This window comes from Aegilops tauschii, chromosome 6 (assembly GCF_002575655.3).
Source record: "Aegilops tauschii subsp. strangulata cultivar AL8/78 chromosome 6, Aet v6.0, whole genome shotgun sequence".
In the NCBI taxonomy this organism is placed as follows: Eukaryota; Viridiplantae; Streptophyta; class Magnoliopsida; order Poales; family Poaceae; genus Aegilops; species Aegilops tauschii.
The window spans coordinates 129,251,327-129,271,124 of NC_053040.3; the positions used below are offsets into that span (position 1 = coordinate 129,251,327).

Below are 19,798 nucleotides of genomic sequence, written 5' to 3' on the forward strand. Positions count from 1 at the left end.
CTCTCTCTCGTGTTCTTCAGATGGTATGATCTTGATGTACCGCGAGCTTTGCTATTATAGTTGGATCTTATGATGTTTCTCCCCCTCTACTCTCTTGTAATGGATTGAGTTTTCCCTTTGAAGTTATCTTATTGGATTGAGTCTTTAAGGATTTGAGAACACTTGATGTATGTCTTGCATGTGCTTATCTGTGGTGACAATGGGATATTCACGTGATCCACTTGATGTATGTTTTGGTGATCAACTTGCGGGTTCCGTTTGTGAACTTATGCATAGGGGTTGGCACACGTTTTCGTCTTGACTCTCCGGTAGAAACTTTGGGGCACTCTTTGAAGTACTTTGTGTTGGTTTGAATAGATGAATCTGAGATTGTGTGATGCATATCGTATAATCATACCCATGGATACTTGAGGTGACATTGGAGTATCTAGGCGACATTAGGGTTTTGTTTGATTTGTGTCTTAAGGTGTTATTCTAGTATGAACTCTATGATAGATCGATCAGAAAGAATAACTTTGAGGTGGTTTCGTACCCTACCATAATCTCTTTGTTTGTTCTCCGCTATTAGTGACTTTGGAGTGACTCTTTGTTGCATGTTGAGGGATAGTTATATGATCCAATTATGTTATTATTGTTGAGAGAACTTGCACTAGTGAAAGTATGAACCCTAGGCCTTGTTTCAACGCACTGCAATACCATTTGTGCTCGCTTTTATCACTTGCTACCTTGCTGTTTTTATATTTTCAGATTACAAAAACCTATATCTACCATCCATATTGCACTTGTATCACCATCTCTTCGCCGAACTAGTGCACCTATACAATTTACCATTGTATTGGGTGTGTTGGGGACCCAAGAGACTCTTTGTTATTCGGTTGCATGGTTGCTTGAGAGAGACCATCTTCATCCTATGCCTCCCACGGATTGATAAACCTTAGGTCATCCACTTGAGGGAAATTTGCTACTGTCCTACAAACCTCTGCACTTGGAGGCCCAACAACGTCTACAAGAAGAAGGTTGTGTAGTAGACATCAAGCAGTTTCTGGCGCCGTTGCCAGGGAGGTGAGTTCTTGAAGGTATATCTTTAGATCTTGCAATCGAATCTTTTAGTTTCTTGTTTTATCACTAGATTAGTCTATAAAGAAAACTACAAAAAAAGATGGAATTGAGTTTGCCTCATACGCTTCATCTTTTTAATATATTTCGTGAGTATGATGGAAAGGAAAATTGTGCCAAAGTGTTAGAAGAAGAATGCAATTAAATGTTTGGCACTAAATCTTTGAATGATGAGCATGATTGCAATGTTGTTAGTATGAACTCTTTGAATATCCATAGTACCAATGATGATTGCACCAGTCATGATGAAAATGTGTCTTATAAGCATGTCAACTTTTGTGGAGTGCATAGAGTTTGCAAGTACACACCAAATAGGGAAGATAGATTTTGCAAGAGGAATAAGTATTTAGAAACTAAATGGTTGCAAGAAAGGCTAGATGTTTGTGCTGAAATTTTGAAATTTCTTCACCATACTTGTGAACTTTGCAATGAACATGGTCATTTAAATCTCAAATGCAAATTGTTTCATGATCGAATCGTGTCCAAAAATTGTGATGACTTGATTTCCCTTGCACATCATAATGATCTTAGTTTGCTTTTGGGTTATGAAGAAATGAAACGTACAACTAAGCATATTCCAGAATATAACCTTGAGAAATTCCTCGATATTGATCTAGAAGAAATTTTTATGTACTGTGCGGTGAATTGCATTGAAAATCCTTATATTGCCAATTACATAAAGAAAAGAAAACAAATAGAGGATGAAGAGAATACTAATGAAAGGGAAGAGGCTTCCCGATATCCTCCTATTATTTCTTATGATGAATCAGGTAACGAGGAGGAGCCTTCTATTCAACCAATCTCATCAATAAGGAGCTCAAAAAAGAGGGTTAAACCCACACATGATGTGAAGAAGAAAAAGAAAAGACGGAGAAGCAAAGCTGAAAAGGTATCCCTCCCTAATGATGTTGCTCCTATTACTCATTGTGATGATGATAATTGCTATGCTATTGGTGCTATCCATACTATTAATGATGAGAGTGATTATGCTGATGATATGAAAAGGCCCAAGCTTAGGGATGCTATGTTTGATGAGAATGACAAGTTTGAGAATATATTTGCTGAAATTAATGTTTGTCCCAAGCTTGGGGATGCTATGTTTAATGAAGATGATGTTTTTAGCCCCCCAAGTTTTGATTTGCAAATTTGTTATGATGATAGCATGCCTCCTACTTATGATGATTATATTGATGAAAGTGGGTATGGAAGAGTGTCAACTTTAGGAAGTAATGATCCCACTATTTTGGAGGATGTTGAATCTTATTGTGATAATTATGAAAGTGGATTTGGAGAGGTCGTGACTTTATTTAGTGATGAATCCACTATTTCGAAAGAGGTTTCAATTGATTATGATGAGAACAAAGTTGCTACTTATGATGATTATTGTGATGATACTTATGCTATAAAAAGTAGTGATGATTATATTTATAAAACTTGTCATGATTATGATTACCCTTTTTCTGAACATTACTCTTTTAATGTGGAAACAATTTATAGTATTCGAGTTTCTTATGATAGTCCCACTATTCCGAAAGAGAAGAATTTTGCTTATGTGGAGAGTAATAAAATTTCTATGCTTGTAGATCATGAAAAGAATGCTTTATGTGATGGTTATATTGTTGAATTCATTCATGATGCTACGGAAAATTATTATGAGGGAGGAATATATGCTTGTAGGAATTGCAATAATATCAAATTTCCTCTCTATGTGCTTAAAGTTTTGAAGTTATGCTTGTTTTGCCTTCCTATGCTAGTTGATTATTGTTCCCATAAGTTGTTTGCTCACAAAATCCCTATGCATAGGAAGTGGGCTAGACTTAAATATGCTAGTAATATTCTTCATGATTCTCTCTTTATGTTTCAATTCTTATCTTTTATGTGAGCATCATTGAAATCATCATGCCTAGCTAGGGGCGTTAAACGTTAGCGCTTGTTGGGAGGCAAACCAATTTTATTTTTGTTCTTTGCTTTTTGCTCCTGTTTAGTAATAAATAATCTATCTAGCCTCTGGTTAGATGTGGTTTTATGTTTAATTAGTGTTTGTGCCAAGTACTCCCTCCGTTCCTAAATATAAGTCTTTTTAGAGATTCCACTATGGACTACATACGGAGCAAAATGAGTGAACTACACTCCAAAATATGTCTATATACATCTGTATGTAGTTTGTGGTGGAATCTCTAAAAAGACTTACAATTAGGAACGTAGGGAGTAGAACCTTTGGGAAGACTTGGGTTTATCAAAATAAGTTGGAATACTAACGGAGCTTACGAGTTTTCTGTTGAGTTTTGTGTTGTGAAGTTTTCAAGTTTTGGGTAAAGATTTGATGGACTATGGAATAAGGAGTGGCAAGAGCCTAAGCTTGGGGATGCCCAAGGCACCCCAAGGCAATATTAAGGGATAAACAAGAGCCTAAGCTTGGGGATGCCCCGGATGGCATCCCCTCCTTCGTCTTCGTTCATCGGTAACTTTACTTGGAGCTATATTTTTATTCACCACATGATATGTGTTTTGCTTGGAGCATCATTTTATTTTCTTTTGTTTGCTTGCTGTTTGAATAAAATACCAAGCTCTGAAAATCTTAAATGTTAGAGAGTCTTCACATAGTTGCATAATTATTCGACTACTCATTGATCTTCACTTATATCTTTCGGAGTAGTTTGTTGTTTGCTCTAGTGCTTCACTTATATCTTTTAGAGCATGGCAGTGGATTTATTTTGAAGAAATAGATGAACTCTCATGCTTCACTTATATTATTTTGAGAGTCCTAAACAGTATGGTAATTTGCTTTGGTTATGAATTTAGTCCTAATATGATGGGCATCCAAGAGGGATATAATAAAAACTTTCATATAAAGTGCATTGAATACTATGAGAAGTTTGATGCTTGATAATTGTTTTGAGATATGAAGATAGCGATATTAAAGTTGTGCTAGTTGAGTAGTTGTGAATTTTAGAAATACTTGTGTTGAAGTTTTCAAGTCCCGTAGCATGCACGTATGGTAAACGTTGTGTGACAAATTTGAAACATGAGGTGTTCTTTGATTGTCATCCTTATGAGTGGCGGTCGGGGACGAGCGATGGTCTTTTCCTACCAATCTATCCCCCTAGGAGCATGCGCGTAGTGCTTGTTTTTGATGACTTGTAGATTTTTGCAATAAGTATGTGAGTTCTTTATAACTAATGTTGAGTCCATGGATTATACGCACTCTCACCCTTCCATCATTGCTAGCCTCTTCGGTACCATGCATTGCCCTTTCTCACCTTCAGAGTTGGTGCAAACTTCGCTGGTGCATCCAAACCCCGTGATACGATACGCTCTATCACACATAAACCTCCTTATATCTTCTTCAAAACAACCACCATACCTACCTATTATGGCATTTCCATAGCCATTCCGAGATATATTGCCATGCAACTTTCCACCGTTCTGTTTATTATGACACGCTTCATCATTGCCATATTGCCTTGCATGATCATGTAGTTGACATCGTATTTGTGGCAAAGCCACCATGCATAAATTTCATACATGTCACTCTTGATTCATTGCCCAACCCGGTACACCGCCGGAGGCACTCATATAGAGTCATATTTTGTTCTAGTATCGAGTTGTAATAATTGAGTTGTAAATAAATAGAAGTGTGATGATCATCATTAATAGAGCATTGTCCCAATAAAAAAAGAGAAAGGCCAAAAAAAGGCCAAATAAAAAAAATAAAAAAAGGGAGCAAGGCCAAATAAAAAAATGAAGGCCCCCAAAAAAAGAAGGGACAATGCTACTATCTTTTTCCACACTTGTGCTTCAAAGTAGCACCATGATCTTCATGATAGAGAGTCTCTTGTTTTGTCACTTTCATATACTAGTGGGAAGTTTTCATTATAGAACTTGGCTTGTATATTCCAACGATGGGCTTCCTCAAATGCCCTAGGTCTTCATGAGCAAGCAAGTTGGATGCACACCCACTTAGTTTCTTTTGTTGAGCTTTCATACATTTATAGCTCTAGTGCATCCGTTGCATGGCAATCCCTACTCCTTGCATTGACATCAATTGATGGGCATCTCCCTAGCCCGTTGATTAGCCGCGTCAATGTGAGACTTTCTCCTTTTTTATCTTCTCCACACAACCCCCATTATCATATTCTATTCCACCCATAGTGCTATATCCATGGCTCACGCTCATGTATTGCGTGAAGGTTGACAAAGTTTGAGATTACTAAAGTATGAAACAATTGCTTGGCTTGTCATCGGGGTTGTGCATGATGAGAGCATTCTTGTGTGACGAAAATGGAGCATGACCAAACTATATGATTTTGTAGGGATGAACTTTCTTTGGCCATGCTATTTTGAGAAGACATGATTGCTTAATTAGTATGCTTGAAGTATTATTATTTTTATGTCAATATTAAACTTTTGTCTTGAATCTTATGGATCTGAATATTCTTGCCACAATAAAGAAGATTACATTGATAAATATGTTAGGTGGCATTCCACATCAAAAATTCTGTTTTTATCATTTACCTACTCAAGGACGAGCAGGAACTAAGCTTGGGGATGCTGATACGTCTCCAACGTATCTATAATTTTTGATTGTTCCATGCTATTATATTATCTGTTTTGGATGTTTATGGGCTTTATTATACACTTTTATATTATTTTTGGGACTAACCTATTAACCGGAGGCCCAGCCCAAATTGTTGTTTTCTTGCCTATTTCAGTGTTTCGAAGAAAAGGAATATCAAACGGAGTCCAAACGGAATGAAACCTTCGGGAGAGTTATTTTTGGAACGGAAGCAATCCAGGAGACTTGGAGTAGACGTCAGGGAAGCTTCGACGTGGCCACGAGGCAGGGAGGCGCGCTTGCCGCCCTGGGCGCGCCCCCCACACTCGTGGGCCCCTCGTGGCTCCCCTGACCGACTTCTTTCGCCTATATATATGTCCATATACCCTAAAAACATCGGGGAACAGAATAGATCGGGAGTTCCGCCGCCACAAGCCTCTGTAGCCACCAAAAACCAATCGGGACACTGTTCTGGCACCCTGCCGGAGGGGGGGATCCCTCACCGGTGGCCATCTTCATCATCCCGGCGCTCTCCATGACGAGGAGGGAGTAGTTCACCCTCGGGGCTGAGGGTATGTACCAGTAGCTATGTGTTTGATCTCTCTCTCTCTTGTGTTCTTGAGATGGTATGATCTTGATGTACCACGAGCTTTGCTATTATAGTTGGATCTTATGATGTTTCTCCCCCTCTACTCTCTTGTAATGGATTGAGTTTTCCCTTTGAAGTTATCTTTCGGATTGAGTCTTTAAGGATTTGAGAACACTTGATGTATGTCTTGCATGTGCTTATCTGTGGTGACAATGGGATAATCACGTGATCCACTTGATGTATGTTTTGGTGATCAACTTGCGGGTTCCGTTTGTGAACTTATGCATAGGGGTTGGCACACGTTTTCGTCTTGACTCTCCGGTAGAAACTTTGGGGCACTCTTTGAAGTACTTTGTGTTGGTTTGAATAGATGAATCTGAGATTGTGTGATGCATATCGTATAATCATACCCATGGATACTTGAGGTGACATTAGGGTTTTGGTTGATTTGTCTCTTAAGGTGTTATTCTAGTACGAACTCTATGATAGATCGATCAGAAAGAATAACTTTGAGGTGGTTTCGTACCCTACCATAATCTCTTCGTTTGTTCTCCGCTATTAGTGACTATGGAGTGACTCTTTGTTGCATGTTGAGGGATAGTTATATGATCCAATTATGTTATTATTGTTGAGAGAACTTGCACTAGTGAAAGTATGAACCCTAGGCCTTGTTTTCAACGCACTGCAATACCGTTTGTGCTCGCTTTTATCACTTGCTACCTTGTTGTTTTTATATTTTCATATTACAAAAACCTATATCTACCATCCATATTGCACTGTTGGGTGTGTTGGGGACACAAGAGACTCTTTGTTATTTGGTTGCAGGGTTGCTTGAGAGAGACCATCTTCATCCTACGCCTCCCACGGATTGATAAACCTTAGGTCATCCACTTGAGGGAAATTTGCTACTGTCCTACAAACCTCTGCACTTGGAGGCCCAACAACGTCTACAAGAAGAAGGTTGTGTAGTAGAAATCAAGCAGTTTCTGGCGCCGTTGCCGGGGAGGTGAGTGCTTGAAGGTATATCTTTAGATCTTGCAATCGAATCTTTTAGTTTCTTGTTTTATCACTAGTTTAGTCTATAAAAGAAAACTACAAAAACAAGATGGAATTGAGTTAGCGGGTTATCGGATCCAAAATCGGACCCGATTGCTTAACGACGACCCATTACGGTGGATGCCACGTGTCGGTCACCCTTGACGAAAGCACTTCCATGACGCGACATTTATCGTTATGGAAGTGGACACTTACGTGATGATAATTTTGGTAATGTCATGGAACACTTCTACGACAGCACATGTATGACAATCTTGATTCTGTCATAAAATCGTCATGGATGTACATGCATGACAGAAAACGTGACCTACTATGACAAACACATATCATCACGGAAGTGTATTTTTTGTTGTAGTGCATGGTAGAAAAGAATGTCATTTGTTGGGGTATTGTGCTGACATTTTCATCCTTAATAATTTCTCTTCTATCTACAGGGAATGCATAACATCATGGTGGTGATCGACAAGCATGTCATGCCAATGATGATGGATGTTGTAGTCTAGGTTGCAACGGAAACAAGTGAAGCAAACAGGAGCTCAGTGGTCGAGGGTCCGATCATGCAAGCTGATGAGCATAAGAAGAAGCTATAGTTTTGCTTTGGAAGCAAGTTATACCCTGGTGTTGTTAGCATGTCATAGAAACTACCTACGATAACATGTATGGCACATCCCATAATAAATCTGTATATTTTTGTGCAACTACTAATGTTGGTGGATAACAAAAGAAACTCAAAAAAATGCTATAAAAATGCAGGTGGAAGTGGCAGCGGCTCATGGAATGCCATGGCTGGAGGTTCTAATGTTGGATGTTCTCGCCGAAAGTCGTCTCGCAGTGGTAACTGATTTGCCAATGAAATTGCATTCGCCGTAAGGTGCAATCGAGTAGCTAGTGGGAGAAAATGACTTGACTATGATTTTCTTTTTGATTTGCACCTGTAGGTCCGGGGGGTGAGGGTGATGCTGGTCCTGTTCATGGTGCTGGCGGTGCAAGGGATGGTGCTAGTGGAGAGCCTGCGAACATGAACACATCCGCTGCCGTTGTTCAATATACAACCAACATGGAAAGCGCGTATGTGGGAGAGTGAACCGATACAACCAAAATAGAATCAATTTGTTGCGTGGGTCCGCAGGTGAAATTTTGTCCATAGTATACCGTGTGTTATACAGACGGGCGCGCGAATCTCGAGTTCCTTGGTCGGTCCAGATTCCGGGTTCATCTGGACCCGGGAGCCAAATTGCTTTTTCAAGTATACCATCTTCTCTTTTTGGGCCACAACAACAACAACAAAGGCTTCAGTCCCAAAAAAGTTGGATATGTTAGAGATGAAATCCATATAATCTCGCGACCAACTCATGGTTCGGGCACATGGATAGCAAACTGTCATGCACCCCTGTCCATAGCTAGTTCTTTGATGATATTGCAATCCTTTATATCTCTCTTTACAGAGTGCTACCATGTCAAATTCGGTCTACCCCGACCTCTCTTGACATTCTCCGCATACTTTAGCCGTCCGCTAGGCACTGGAGCTTCTGGATGCCTACGCTGAATATGCCCAAACCATGTCGGACGATGTTGAACAAGCTTCTCTTCAATTTGTGCTACCCCGACTCTATCTCGTATATCATCATTCCAGAATCGATCGTTCCTCGTGTGGGGACACATCCATCTCAACATATGCATCTCCGCCACACCTAACTGTTGAAGATGTCACCTTTTAGTCGGCCAACACTCAGCGCCATACAACATTGCAGGTCGAACCACACCGTCCTGTAGAACTTGCCTCTTAGCTTTTGTGGCACTCTCTTGTCACAGAGAATGCCAGAAGCTTGGCACCACTTCACCCATCCGGCTTTGATTCGATGGTTCACATCTTCATCAATACCCCCATCATTCAGCAGCATTGACCCCAAATATTGAAAGGTGTCCTTCGGAGGCACCACATTCTGTATGCCAGTATGCTGAAGCAGATAGGCATCTCCAAATTCAAATTGAGTGTGAGCCACAAGTAGTTTCATGGATGAAGGTCAAGTCTCTGGGTCAGATCTCCCTGTGGTTGTCTTTCGTGAGAAGAAAATATTCCAAAAGGAGAACCTCATCTTTGTGGTAGTCAGCTTCACGAGCGCCTTTTACGCCATCCTAGAATGACCTACTTATGCCAAATTCATGGCTAGGCTATGTTATGTATACTTAAAGTTGAAGATGCCTAGTCCAAATCGCTTTAACTTAAACATCGGATTGTTGCCTACTCCATCACGAATCTGTTTCACAAGAGAGCACAACCTACTGCTCAACAATGAAGTAGATCAAAAACATAAGTTTAGCCATAGCTATAGCAGCATGCTCAGCACGGGCCCGGAGGACTAAGTGTCATCGCTCTAGTGGGGCGAATCCAATGTCGCGACAATGACAAAGTGCAGGTGGAGGGGCTCCACTGCAGGTTGCCGCCCATCTTCTTAGGAGACGAGGAGGGAGAAAGGAGGTTGGTCGCAGCTGTAAAGACATCCATTGCCACGAGAAGCTCCGCCAAAGAAAACTCCATGAATGTGGGGACCTCCTCTGGCTATCAAGCGTAGCATGCATGCCGTGTACCGAGGCAAGATGAAGGCATCATATTTGGCGCCATGATTGTGAGCATACTCAAGGTGGGGATGTGGTCACGAAGCCACCATTATCCTTCACCCCTCAGGAAGGTTGGCAAGAAGGCTCGACATCAAGCTGGGCTAGGTTGGCTACGCAACGAGGTGGGGTGAGGCTGGCTAGACTTTCTATATTTTGGTGGCAGCAGCTCGTAAATTCCAAAAGTGTAACGAGCCATCAATTTTCACCTATCGGTGACAGTTGAGGGTAATTTGTGCCAACTCCGTGAAAATGGGAAGGCCAAGGTGCTGCTATTTCCCAACTTCTGCAACTTCGCTAAATTGCACTACGCCCTAGCTTAACTTCTAGTAATAGTTGACTACACACTTGAGGCGCTTACGAGCGGAGTTGGAGGGGTTTCGAACATACCCTAAAAAGTCTAGAGAGACGATGATTTGTGTGATTCGGCCACACTAAAAAACGAAACGGATCGAGAATAGAATATTTTATGCCAACTAGGAGCATTGGACTTATATTCCAACTACTTTCTCATTTACCTTTTCTTCAGTCCACTACGAGTTGCCGATCATGTGCATTTAAAAAGAATTATCAAACTTGTTTGCCGCAGGGAAGTTCTTTATTTAAAATACTTCCTTCAAGAGTTACAAAAATGTCCACCCATCTTTCAGTAAATAAGCCTTGGACCTTTCCTCTGAATTTAGTAAGTTTCTAGAACATTATTTATTGTGCTTACCATGTCATTTTTTTCTACTTTGTTTCTTCTATTGTTCTCCGTTTTCCTTACTTTTTTCATATTTTTTTAATTATAATCATGAATATTTGATAAATATGAATAGGTCTTTTACATCTATGATCATTTTATGAATTCAAGAATATTTTTCATATAAGAGAACATTTTTCCAAATTTGTGAATATTTTTTAAGTTCGTGAACATCCTTTAAAATTCAGGATTTTTACTAAATTTGTGAACCTTTTCAAAAATTACTGAATAGTTTTAAAATTCATGAATATTTTATAATTTTTTGATATAATTTGAAGTCATGAACACCTGTAAAAAACCATGAAGATTTTTTAAATTCAGGAACTTTCCGAATCCGTAAAAATACTAAGTTGTTTTGTTTAGCAAACTGTTGCACGATACCTATTTGGCGCATGTCGCGTTTTTAGTTTCTAAACAGTACAGGGCGCCCAAGCGTAATTCTATGGCCCGGCCCATAAAGGGCGCCCAAGCGTAATTCTATGGCCCGGCCCATTAAACAATTCCTATTTTTTGGGATTTTTCTGGGTTTTCTATGTGTCGGTTTGGCTGGTTTTTCTTGGCGTTTTTCTTTCGTTTCTTTTGATTTTTATTTCTCTTTTTTGATTTTTTATTTTCTTTCTTACTTCCTTTTTTGTTCTCAAATTCATTTTTCCTAATCAAACTTTGTTCAAATTGTCAAACTTTTTGCTAATTCGTGAACATCTTTTGAATCTGTGAACTTTTTTGAATTCATGAACTTGTTTAAAACTCAAAACCGTTTTATCAAATTCCTGAAGTTTTCTTCCAATTTTTGTGAACTTTTTTCATATGCATGTTTTTTTTTCAGTTTCTTGAACTTTTCTTAAATTGATGATTCTTTATTCATATTGTCTTCAAATTTATGAATATTTTTTAATTCAATATTTTCATTGAAAGTCAACATTCAGTCGGTCAACAGTTGGGAGAGGGGGTGGTGGGTGGGCATGACCGCCATATCACGTACTATTGCACAAGGCGCAAAACAGGTGCGAGAGCATGTCCCATTTATAGTGACACAATACGCGGCGACTATTTATCGCATTCAACAAGGTGGAAGGGATCGCTTGTAAATGCGGCACAGTATTTGGGCCAGACCACTTCATGCACAGTTAAAGAAAAATGGGGAGGGAGTCAACATTCAGTCGGTCAACAGTTGGGAGAGGGGGTGGTGGGTGGGCATGACCGCCATATCACGTACTATTGCACAAGGCGCAAAACAGGTGCGAGAGCATGTCCCATTTATAGTGACACAATACGCGGCGACTATTTATCGCATTCAACAAGGTGGAAGGGATCGCTTGTAAATGCGGCACAGTATTTGGGCCAGACCACTTCATGCACAGTTAAAGAAAAATGGGGAGGGAGAAGGAGAGAACGAGGGATCGATCCGTGGTTCTCAAGAAAGAAGCAAACACACCTAGCCACCACGTCGCGCTATTGTTCGCGTTAGGTAAAGGGGGCGCGTCGTACTTGAAGCGAGTAAAGTTGATTTTTTGTCCCTTTTTGGTGTTTTTTCTTTTGTTTTTTTCTTCTCCTGGTATTTTCATTTGTTTCTACATTTTTTTTCATTTTCCTTCTCCTTTTGTTTATTTTGTTTTTTTCAGTTTTCATTTTTTTGTTTTCTTTGTTTTTTTTTGTTTTTCATTCTACATGTTTATATACTTGTTCAACGTTTTTGAAATATTTGTCCAACATTTATATATATATATATATATATATATATATATATATATATATATATATATATATATATATATATATATATATATATATGATCATTGTTTTTTAAATACTTGGTCAACATTTTTATATACATGATCAATATTTTTTCAAATGCTTTTTCAACAATTTTCAAATAGTTGTGCAACATTTTTTCAAATACATGTTCAAGATTTTTCAAATATTTTTTAGTCTGATATTCGAATATATATTTAGAATATTTTAAAGAATAAATAAAACTAAAAAAGCAGAAAACGTAGAAAAAAACGGAAAAAGAGGCTCTAGCTTCCCGTGCTCGTGGCCGGCTCAGCTCACTGGCCCCTTCAGTGAGTCCAAAGCGAGACTCGCTGAACGCGGGATATAGGCGCGCCAGACACAATAGCTGCTCTCAGATGTAGAAATTTCGCTATTGCGTAACATACGGGGCCGCCCATTATCTTTCCCTCCCTCACTTGCTCGAATCCATCGATCTCTAGCTACTCGCTCGCTCCTGCACTGGTTTTGCCCGGTTTTATTACAGGTTTTTATTTTTGTTTTCTTAATTGAGTTCTTCGGTTTTATTTTATTTTTCATTTTTCCATCGTTTTTACATTTTCACACGGTTCTTACTAGTTTTCTTTTTTTTTTTGTTTCCCTTGTCTTTTCATCGGATTTCTTCATTTATTTCTCTATTTTCATAGGGTTTTGTGTTTTCTTTATTCTTTTCTATTGTTTTTTCTTTATCGATTTCCATCGGTCTCTCTTGTTTCTATGATTCCTTTTCTTTTTTTGCACTGGTTTTCTCTGTTTTTTCTCTTTTCTTTTCGATTTTCCTCTTTTTCTTCATGATTTTCACGGTTTCCTTTGGGTTTTCCAATTTTGTTCATTTATAAGGTGTTTCTTCCTTCCAATTCTTCGTTTTTCGCCACCTTTCTTTGTTTTGTTTTCTTCAACAGATGTTCACATTTTTTGGTACACATTTGTCTCTACTCCTATAAAAGACTCAGTTGGTGATGATGATGTTTTTGTCATCCATAGTTTTTGACCATTAGATCTGCATCTAACGACAGAGAGGTAAGTTGTGACCTTTTTGCAGCAATAGCTCACTTCTCTGCTCCAATTTGCAGAAAACCCCTTATTATCTTGAAACCAACCACATCATTCCCTCACCGCATCATAACAGCCGAGTGAAACATAATATATTTTTAGTGATATACGTATATCAAAACTAGAGTGTTTTCTTTCAAGTTTGTGAACAACTCTTATCCTACTTTGGATTCGTTGCAACGCGCGGGCACACTGCTAGTACGTATATATATGGAACATTTCTATTATGCATATTTACCATTTTGAAATACATGCTAACACGTTTTAATAAATATGTTTGATGATTAATTTTCTTTCATACCCATTGTACATTTTCAGTATATATCAGGAAACGAACTAATACATATTTCATTTCTTGAAATATATAATTAATATTTTTTCGACACTATCAACATTTTTAATTGTTTTTTATTTTCAGTTCAAATTTCAAAGAGACGTTCCACATTTTTAATATATAGGAGGATCATTTTTTGGCACACATTTAAGATTTTTTAAATAGATGATTAACATTTTTGTCAAATATTTGTGTTTTCTTACTACTTTTTTCATACACATTTTACGTTTTGGTTTATATATCAGGAAAAAAATTATACACGCGTAACATTTTTTTCTCATACGCGATCAATATTTTATAAAATTTATTATTTATGTTCAAATTTTTAAAACACGTTCTACATTTTTTATACTCTGGAAACATTTTATATACACATTTACTTTTTGAAATAATTGATTAATTTTCTTTAAAATGCTTGATCAAAAAATTTGAATACGTGATCAATTTTTCCGTACCCATTATTTTTTTCTATACATGACAAACAATTTTTTTCTATACACATTAAACATTTTACAAATGTTAGATGTTTTATGTACAGTGTTTTTTCACACAAACATTGTATATTTTTTGTATACATGAGAAACCTTTTATTTATAAACAATTAACATTTTTCAAATGGCTGGTTAACATTTTTTTAATGCATGGTCAACATTATTTCCATACACAATTTAAACATTTTTCAAAGTACAAAATTAACATTTTTTTAATACATAGTCAACATATTTGATACACGTCTTTAAAATTTTCAACTGCTTGATTCACATTTTTTAAATACAAGTTTACCATTTTTTTAATACATGATCAACATTTTTTCTATAGACATTCTGCATTTTCCAAATGCTTGATGAGAAACATTTTCTTCATAAACATTAAAATTTTCCAAATGCTTGGTTAATGTTTATTTATAATAGTTTATGTAAGTTTTTATATTATATTATTTAGAATATTTGAAATAAAAAAGTAAAACAGTAAAAAACAAAAAACATGAAAATAAAACAAAAAATTGACCGTGGCCTCCCGCGTGACTGGGCTGGCTCATTTAAGGATGCATCTGGCACGCGAGCACGCTAGGTCTTACTGTAAGCAAGACATAGCACCGCCCCAAACAGGAGGTCTTCAACGGTTGATAGTCTTTTGAGGGTTGAGTGTGGCCTGGCAAGCTTGCAGTTATAGACAGTGCGGCCTGACTCTTCTGGCTTTCTTTAAAGAGCCCAATATAGATCCAGCAAGCCCCAAGTCTCTTTGTACATGAGCCTGAAACTTCTTTGCTTGAGAGGAATTTTGTAGAAATTTCAAAGGATAGAATTTTTTATAGCAAATTTTTAAGTCTATTGGTTTGTAGGAATGGACTTTTATTCCTATTTATGTTAGGAACCAATCCTTCACATTTCAAGTAAAAGGAACATTAGACTAGACTCAACGAAATTAATTGTTATCCAAGTGACATCCATATTTTTTATAGGATTTTTTTTTTTGAAACGTGGGGCAATTTTATAGGATTAAGACATCTCAGTTCAGGCTTGTTTGGTTCCCAGCCTAAGGTTGTCATGTCTAACCTTAGTCATGACACAACACCTTAGGCATGTGTTTGCTTCATTGGCACATTTGTTGCTTGCCACACTTTTCTAGTTATATGGTCCATATGTTATAGGCTCAATTTTTTGTCAAATCTTGCCACTCTTGTGGTGATCATTTTGTTAGCCACACTTACCTAAGCTTAGTTATGGCAAAATTAGTCATGAACCAAACAGGCCCTTCGTATGATTGTTTTTATTCCTATCATATGATCTAAATCTAAAGAAGGCCTAAATGCACACGCAAACCCCTAAAAAAGCACATACGAAATTAGGGATCACCCCACCTGAAAAATGGACCATCTTACCCAGGAAAAGAAGAACTAACACATGTTGGTCTGGAAAAGATAATACTACCAATTTGGCTTTCAGTCAACAAATAAAACAAGGGCACGGCGATTACTCGGCGACTTATCCACACAATTAAACTCGCAGTCGCGGTCGTGCGCCTGACTTATCGCACCCCGTACGTGCAAAGTGCCGTGCACGACCACGGGATCGCCTTTGGTGACACAAAAAGAAGAGCACTAAACGCCTACTAGACGGCGGCCTTGATTTCAAAGCATCAACGAATTGTATAGGATTTTGAAAGGAAGAAAAGAGGTTCAGAGCCGTGCCAAAGTGCGCGTATGTATGCAGCTACCTGAGTCCAGAGCCCAGGTGGATATACGCGTACCCTGTGGAATCGCATTCAAAGTGAGTCTGCGGGAGTTCACCCTGCCAATGCCATGGCACGTCGCGGTCGGTCAGTCGTACACAGACTGCGACCGGCGACGACTGCAGCGCAGAGCCTTCCCGCGAGACCTGCTATCGTCCGAGAGCAAGTGGATCCCAACGACGGCCCGGCAGCGTTCTGGACTGTACGTCTGTATTTAAGACATCTGCCTGCTCGTGTCGTACTGATCATTTCCTCTTCGTTTTTTTTACCTCATCGTCTTCGGAGTTGAGCAACACGTGGGAGTCAACGGCGACTGGATTTTGTATTTAGCACGGTTCTGCGTCTACCTTTTTAACATCAATTTGGCACATGCTTGGTTCCCAAAAGTAACCGCCGTATCAAGCACCCTCTCTCAACCCTAGCTGCCGCAGCTAAGTTTCTCCCCCGTGCACTCTTGGTCCACTCCCCTTCCTCGTGAGTGGCAAGAGGAGCGGAGATCCATTCATCTGTTCTGTTTTCTCTTCTTCTATTTTGTTTGCCTAGCGATATCGATCAGATGGTGGAGACGATGTTGTGTTGAAATAAGGCCAACTCCGTTTGCGGTAGAACGGACGAATAAAGCGGCCCAACACGCGGTCTTAAACGGATAGATGTTCGGATTTTGTCTGTTTTCGACCCATTCCCAGCCCAAACTTGCGCCGCGTTTGGAGTGAAACGGACATCGCACGGATGGGCTGGACGCACGCCCTTGTCTTCCCCGTGGCCCGCCTATCGGGGACACTAGCACTTCATTCGCCTCCAACGCCTCCACCCGCTCTCCCCCGCCCCACTCCGCCGCCACTATTCTCCGGTCGCCTCCTCACTGCTCACCCCCCCGGCCATCCATACCAAACCACGTCTCGACATGGCCGCCACCACGCCCGCGCTTTCTTAGGAGTTTTGGCCGTCAGTTGTAGGAGATTTGGCCGTCGCCGTCGTAGCCGGTGCTAGAGGGGATACGACCCCCGGCGACGGATATGGACCACGGCAGCTTCCGTCGGCTGCTCTAGAGCGGCCAATAGCCGGCCGCCAACCACCCCTGCTTCATCGAGGTGTTCATCGCGGCCTCTTTGCCACCACGACCGCAAGGTGTCTGACACTTTGCCCACAAAGGTATGGACAGTGGAGATGAATTTTCCTTCCACCACTTCATTTATTCATGGGACGATTCGTCCTCGGATGACGAAGATCTTGTGGTGGCTGCACTCGTCGTTCACGACCACATTGAACGGCAGCTTCCTCGGTACAGTGGGTCAGTCCCCAGCCGTGCTCCCAACCTGAACCGCAACACGGAGAGAGAGAGAGAGAGAGGCCACGCCCTGCTCTATGCCGATTACTTTGCGAATACCCCGCTCTTCAAGCCGGACAAATTCCGTCGCCGTTTTCGTATGGCAAGGCATCTGTTCAATCGTATCCGAGAGGGAGTGTTTGCTCATGAGCCATACTTCGAGTGCAAGACGGATGTCCTTGGCAAGCTTGGATTCTCCTCTTACCAGAAATGCACCGCGGCCATCCGCATGCTTGCGTATGGAATTCCAGGCGATCTGGTGGATGAGTACGTGCGCATGAGTGAGTCGACATGTCTGCTGTCATTGTACAACTTCTGCAAGGCCGTGGTGGCAGTGTTTGGCCCTGAGTACTTGAGGCAGCCAAATGTCGCAGATACAGAAAGGTTGTTGGCGATCAACGCCGCTAGAGGCTTTCCAGGCATGCTTGGCAGTATAGATTGTATGCACCGGGAGTGGAAGAACTGTTCATTTGCTTGGCAGGGCCAGTACAAGAGGCATGTTAAAGCGTGCACTGTCATATTAGAAGCAGTGGCTTCGCAAGATCTTTGGATATGGCACTCTTTCTTCAGCATGGCAGGTTCTCATAATGATATCAACGTGCTGCAGCGTTCTCTAGTCTTCGCAAGGCATGCAGAAGGCCACTACCCACCTGTCAACTTTGAGACCAACGGCCACCAGTACAATAAGGGATACTACCTAGCTGATGGTATATATCCTCAATGGTCAACTTTTGTGAAGACAATCTCGAACCCCTAAGGGGGGAAGAGACAGAGATTTGCCCAAATGCAAGAGAGTGCTAGAAAGTATGTGGAACGTTCTTTTGGTGTGCTTCAATCCCGATGGGGTGTCGTTCAAAACCCTGCACTGACATGGGATGAAGGGAAGCTTTGGGATGTGATGACTGCTTGTGTGATAATGCAAAACATGATCGTCGAGGACGAGCGTGATAACAGCATCTTCGACCAAGGATTTGATTTTAAAGGTGAAAATGTTGAGCCCTTGCACCAAGAACCGGCCATGTTTGAACAGTTTGCCCAATTTCATCATGAAACGCGTGATTGGCACACTCATTTGGATCATCAAAATGACTTGGTTGAGCACATGTGGAATCACATTGGCAACCAATAGATGTATTGGTTCATTATGTTCATTCAAGACAATTTTGATTTGGTTGTAAAACTATTTTATTAGAGACAATTATGATTGGGTTGTAAAACTATTTTTATTTCAGACAATTAATATTTGGACATGCAAACAAGTTTTGAACATTGAAATATGAATATATGGGCATTTTTGGCTGTGGCGGATGTCGGTGTCAAAACCGGCAGATCTCGGGTAGGGGGTCCCGAACTGTGCGTCTGAGGATTGGTGGTAACAAAGGACGAGTGGGACACAATGTTTACCCAGGTTCGGGCCCTCTTAATGGAGGTAAAATCCTACATCCTGCTTGATTGTATTTGATGAGTATAGGGGTTACAAGAGTTGATCTACCTCGAGATCCTAATGGCTAAACCCTAGTTGTCTAGCCTATGAGAATTCTGATAGCCTCTACGGACTAAACCCCCCGGTTTATATACACACCGGGGGGCCTAGGTTTGTACAGAGTCGGTTCGTGAGGGAAGGAAACAACATATCCGGACACCAACCTTGTTGCCCACGCATACAAGAGTCCTACCCGGAGACGGGGGAAAAGCCTTCTGCTTGTATCTTCACGGCCCATCAGTCTGACCCATGTGAAAGAGCCCGGACGCCCGAGGACCCCTTAGTCCAGGACTCCCTCAGTACCCCCCGAACTTGCCTTCAATGACGATGTAGTATCCGGCTTTGTGTCTTCGGCTTTGCAAGGCAGGTTCTTCATCATACTTCGGACGGATGACAGTCCGGCTTTGACCTTCATATTTTGCCTTTATAACTCCTTCCCCGTCGTCGCCTCGATTTCCATGCACCGGGCGAATGCGAGCGGTCCATAATAAATTTTTACAAATACACCCCTGACCATACAAGGACAGCGCCTATATAAAGAGGCTAGATCCCCTAAATGCAATTCACATCGCGCAGAAAACGTCAGAACCAGCGACAAAAATTCCAAACATGGACAACATCCCTGGCTCTTCTTCGCGCCCTCATGGCCCTCAAGAGGGTGATTGGCAGAGCTTCTCAATATCTCATCTTCAGCCGAGCCGTCTCCAGACGCAGGGATATCTCCCCCTCACAGATCTAGTCTCTGTGCGAGCGGGGTTGGCTTCGATTGGCAACGATGTATTAGCAGAGAATTTCCCCAACCCCAATAAGGAGGAGAGAGTGTGCTTCGTTATGTTTCTCTTGTGGGGCTTAGGATTTCCGATCCATCCTTTTCTCAGGGGTCTGCTGGAGTTTTATGGGATCCAACTGCATAACCTCACCCCAG

General features: G+C 40.5%; 1 protein-coding gene across 1 annotated transcript; it reads left to right on the forward strand.

The window, feature by feature from the left end:
* Positions 1-17,217: 17,217 nt before the first annotated feature.
* Positions 17,218-18,147, forward strand: LOC109742215 (uncharacterized). Its single transcript, XM_020301306.1, has one exon. The coding sequence runs from the start codon at positions 17,218-17,220 to the stop codon at positions 18,145-18,147; it is 930 nt and encodes a 309-aa protein (XP_020156895.1).
* The last annotated feature ends 1,651 nt before the right edge of the window (positions 18,148-19,798 follow it).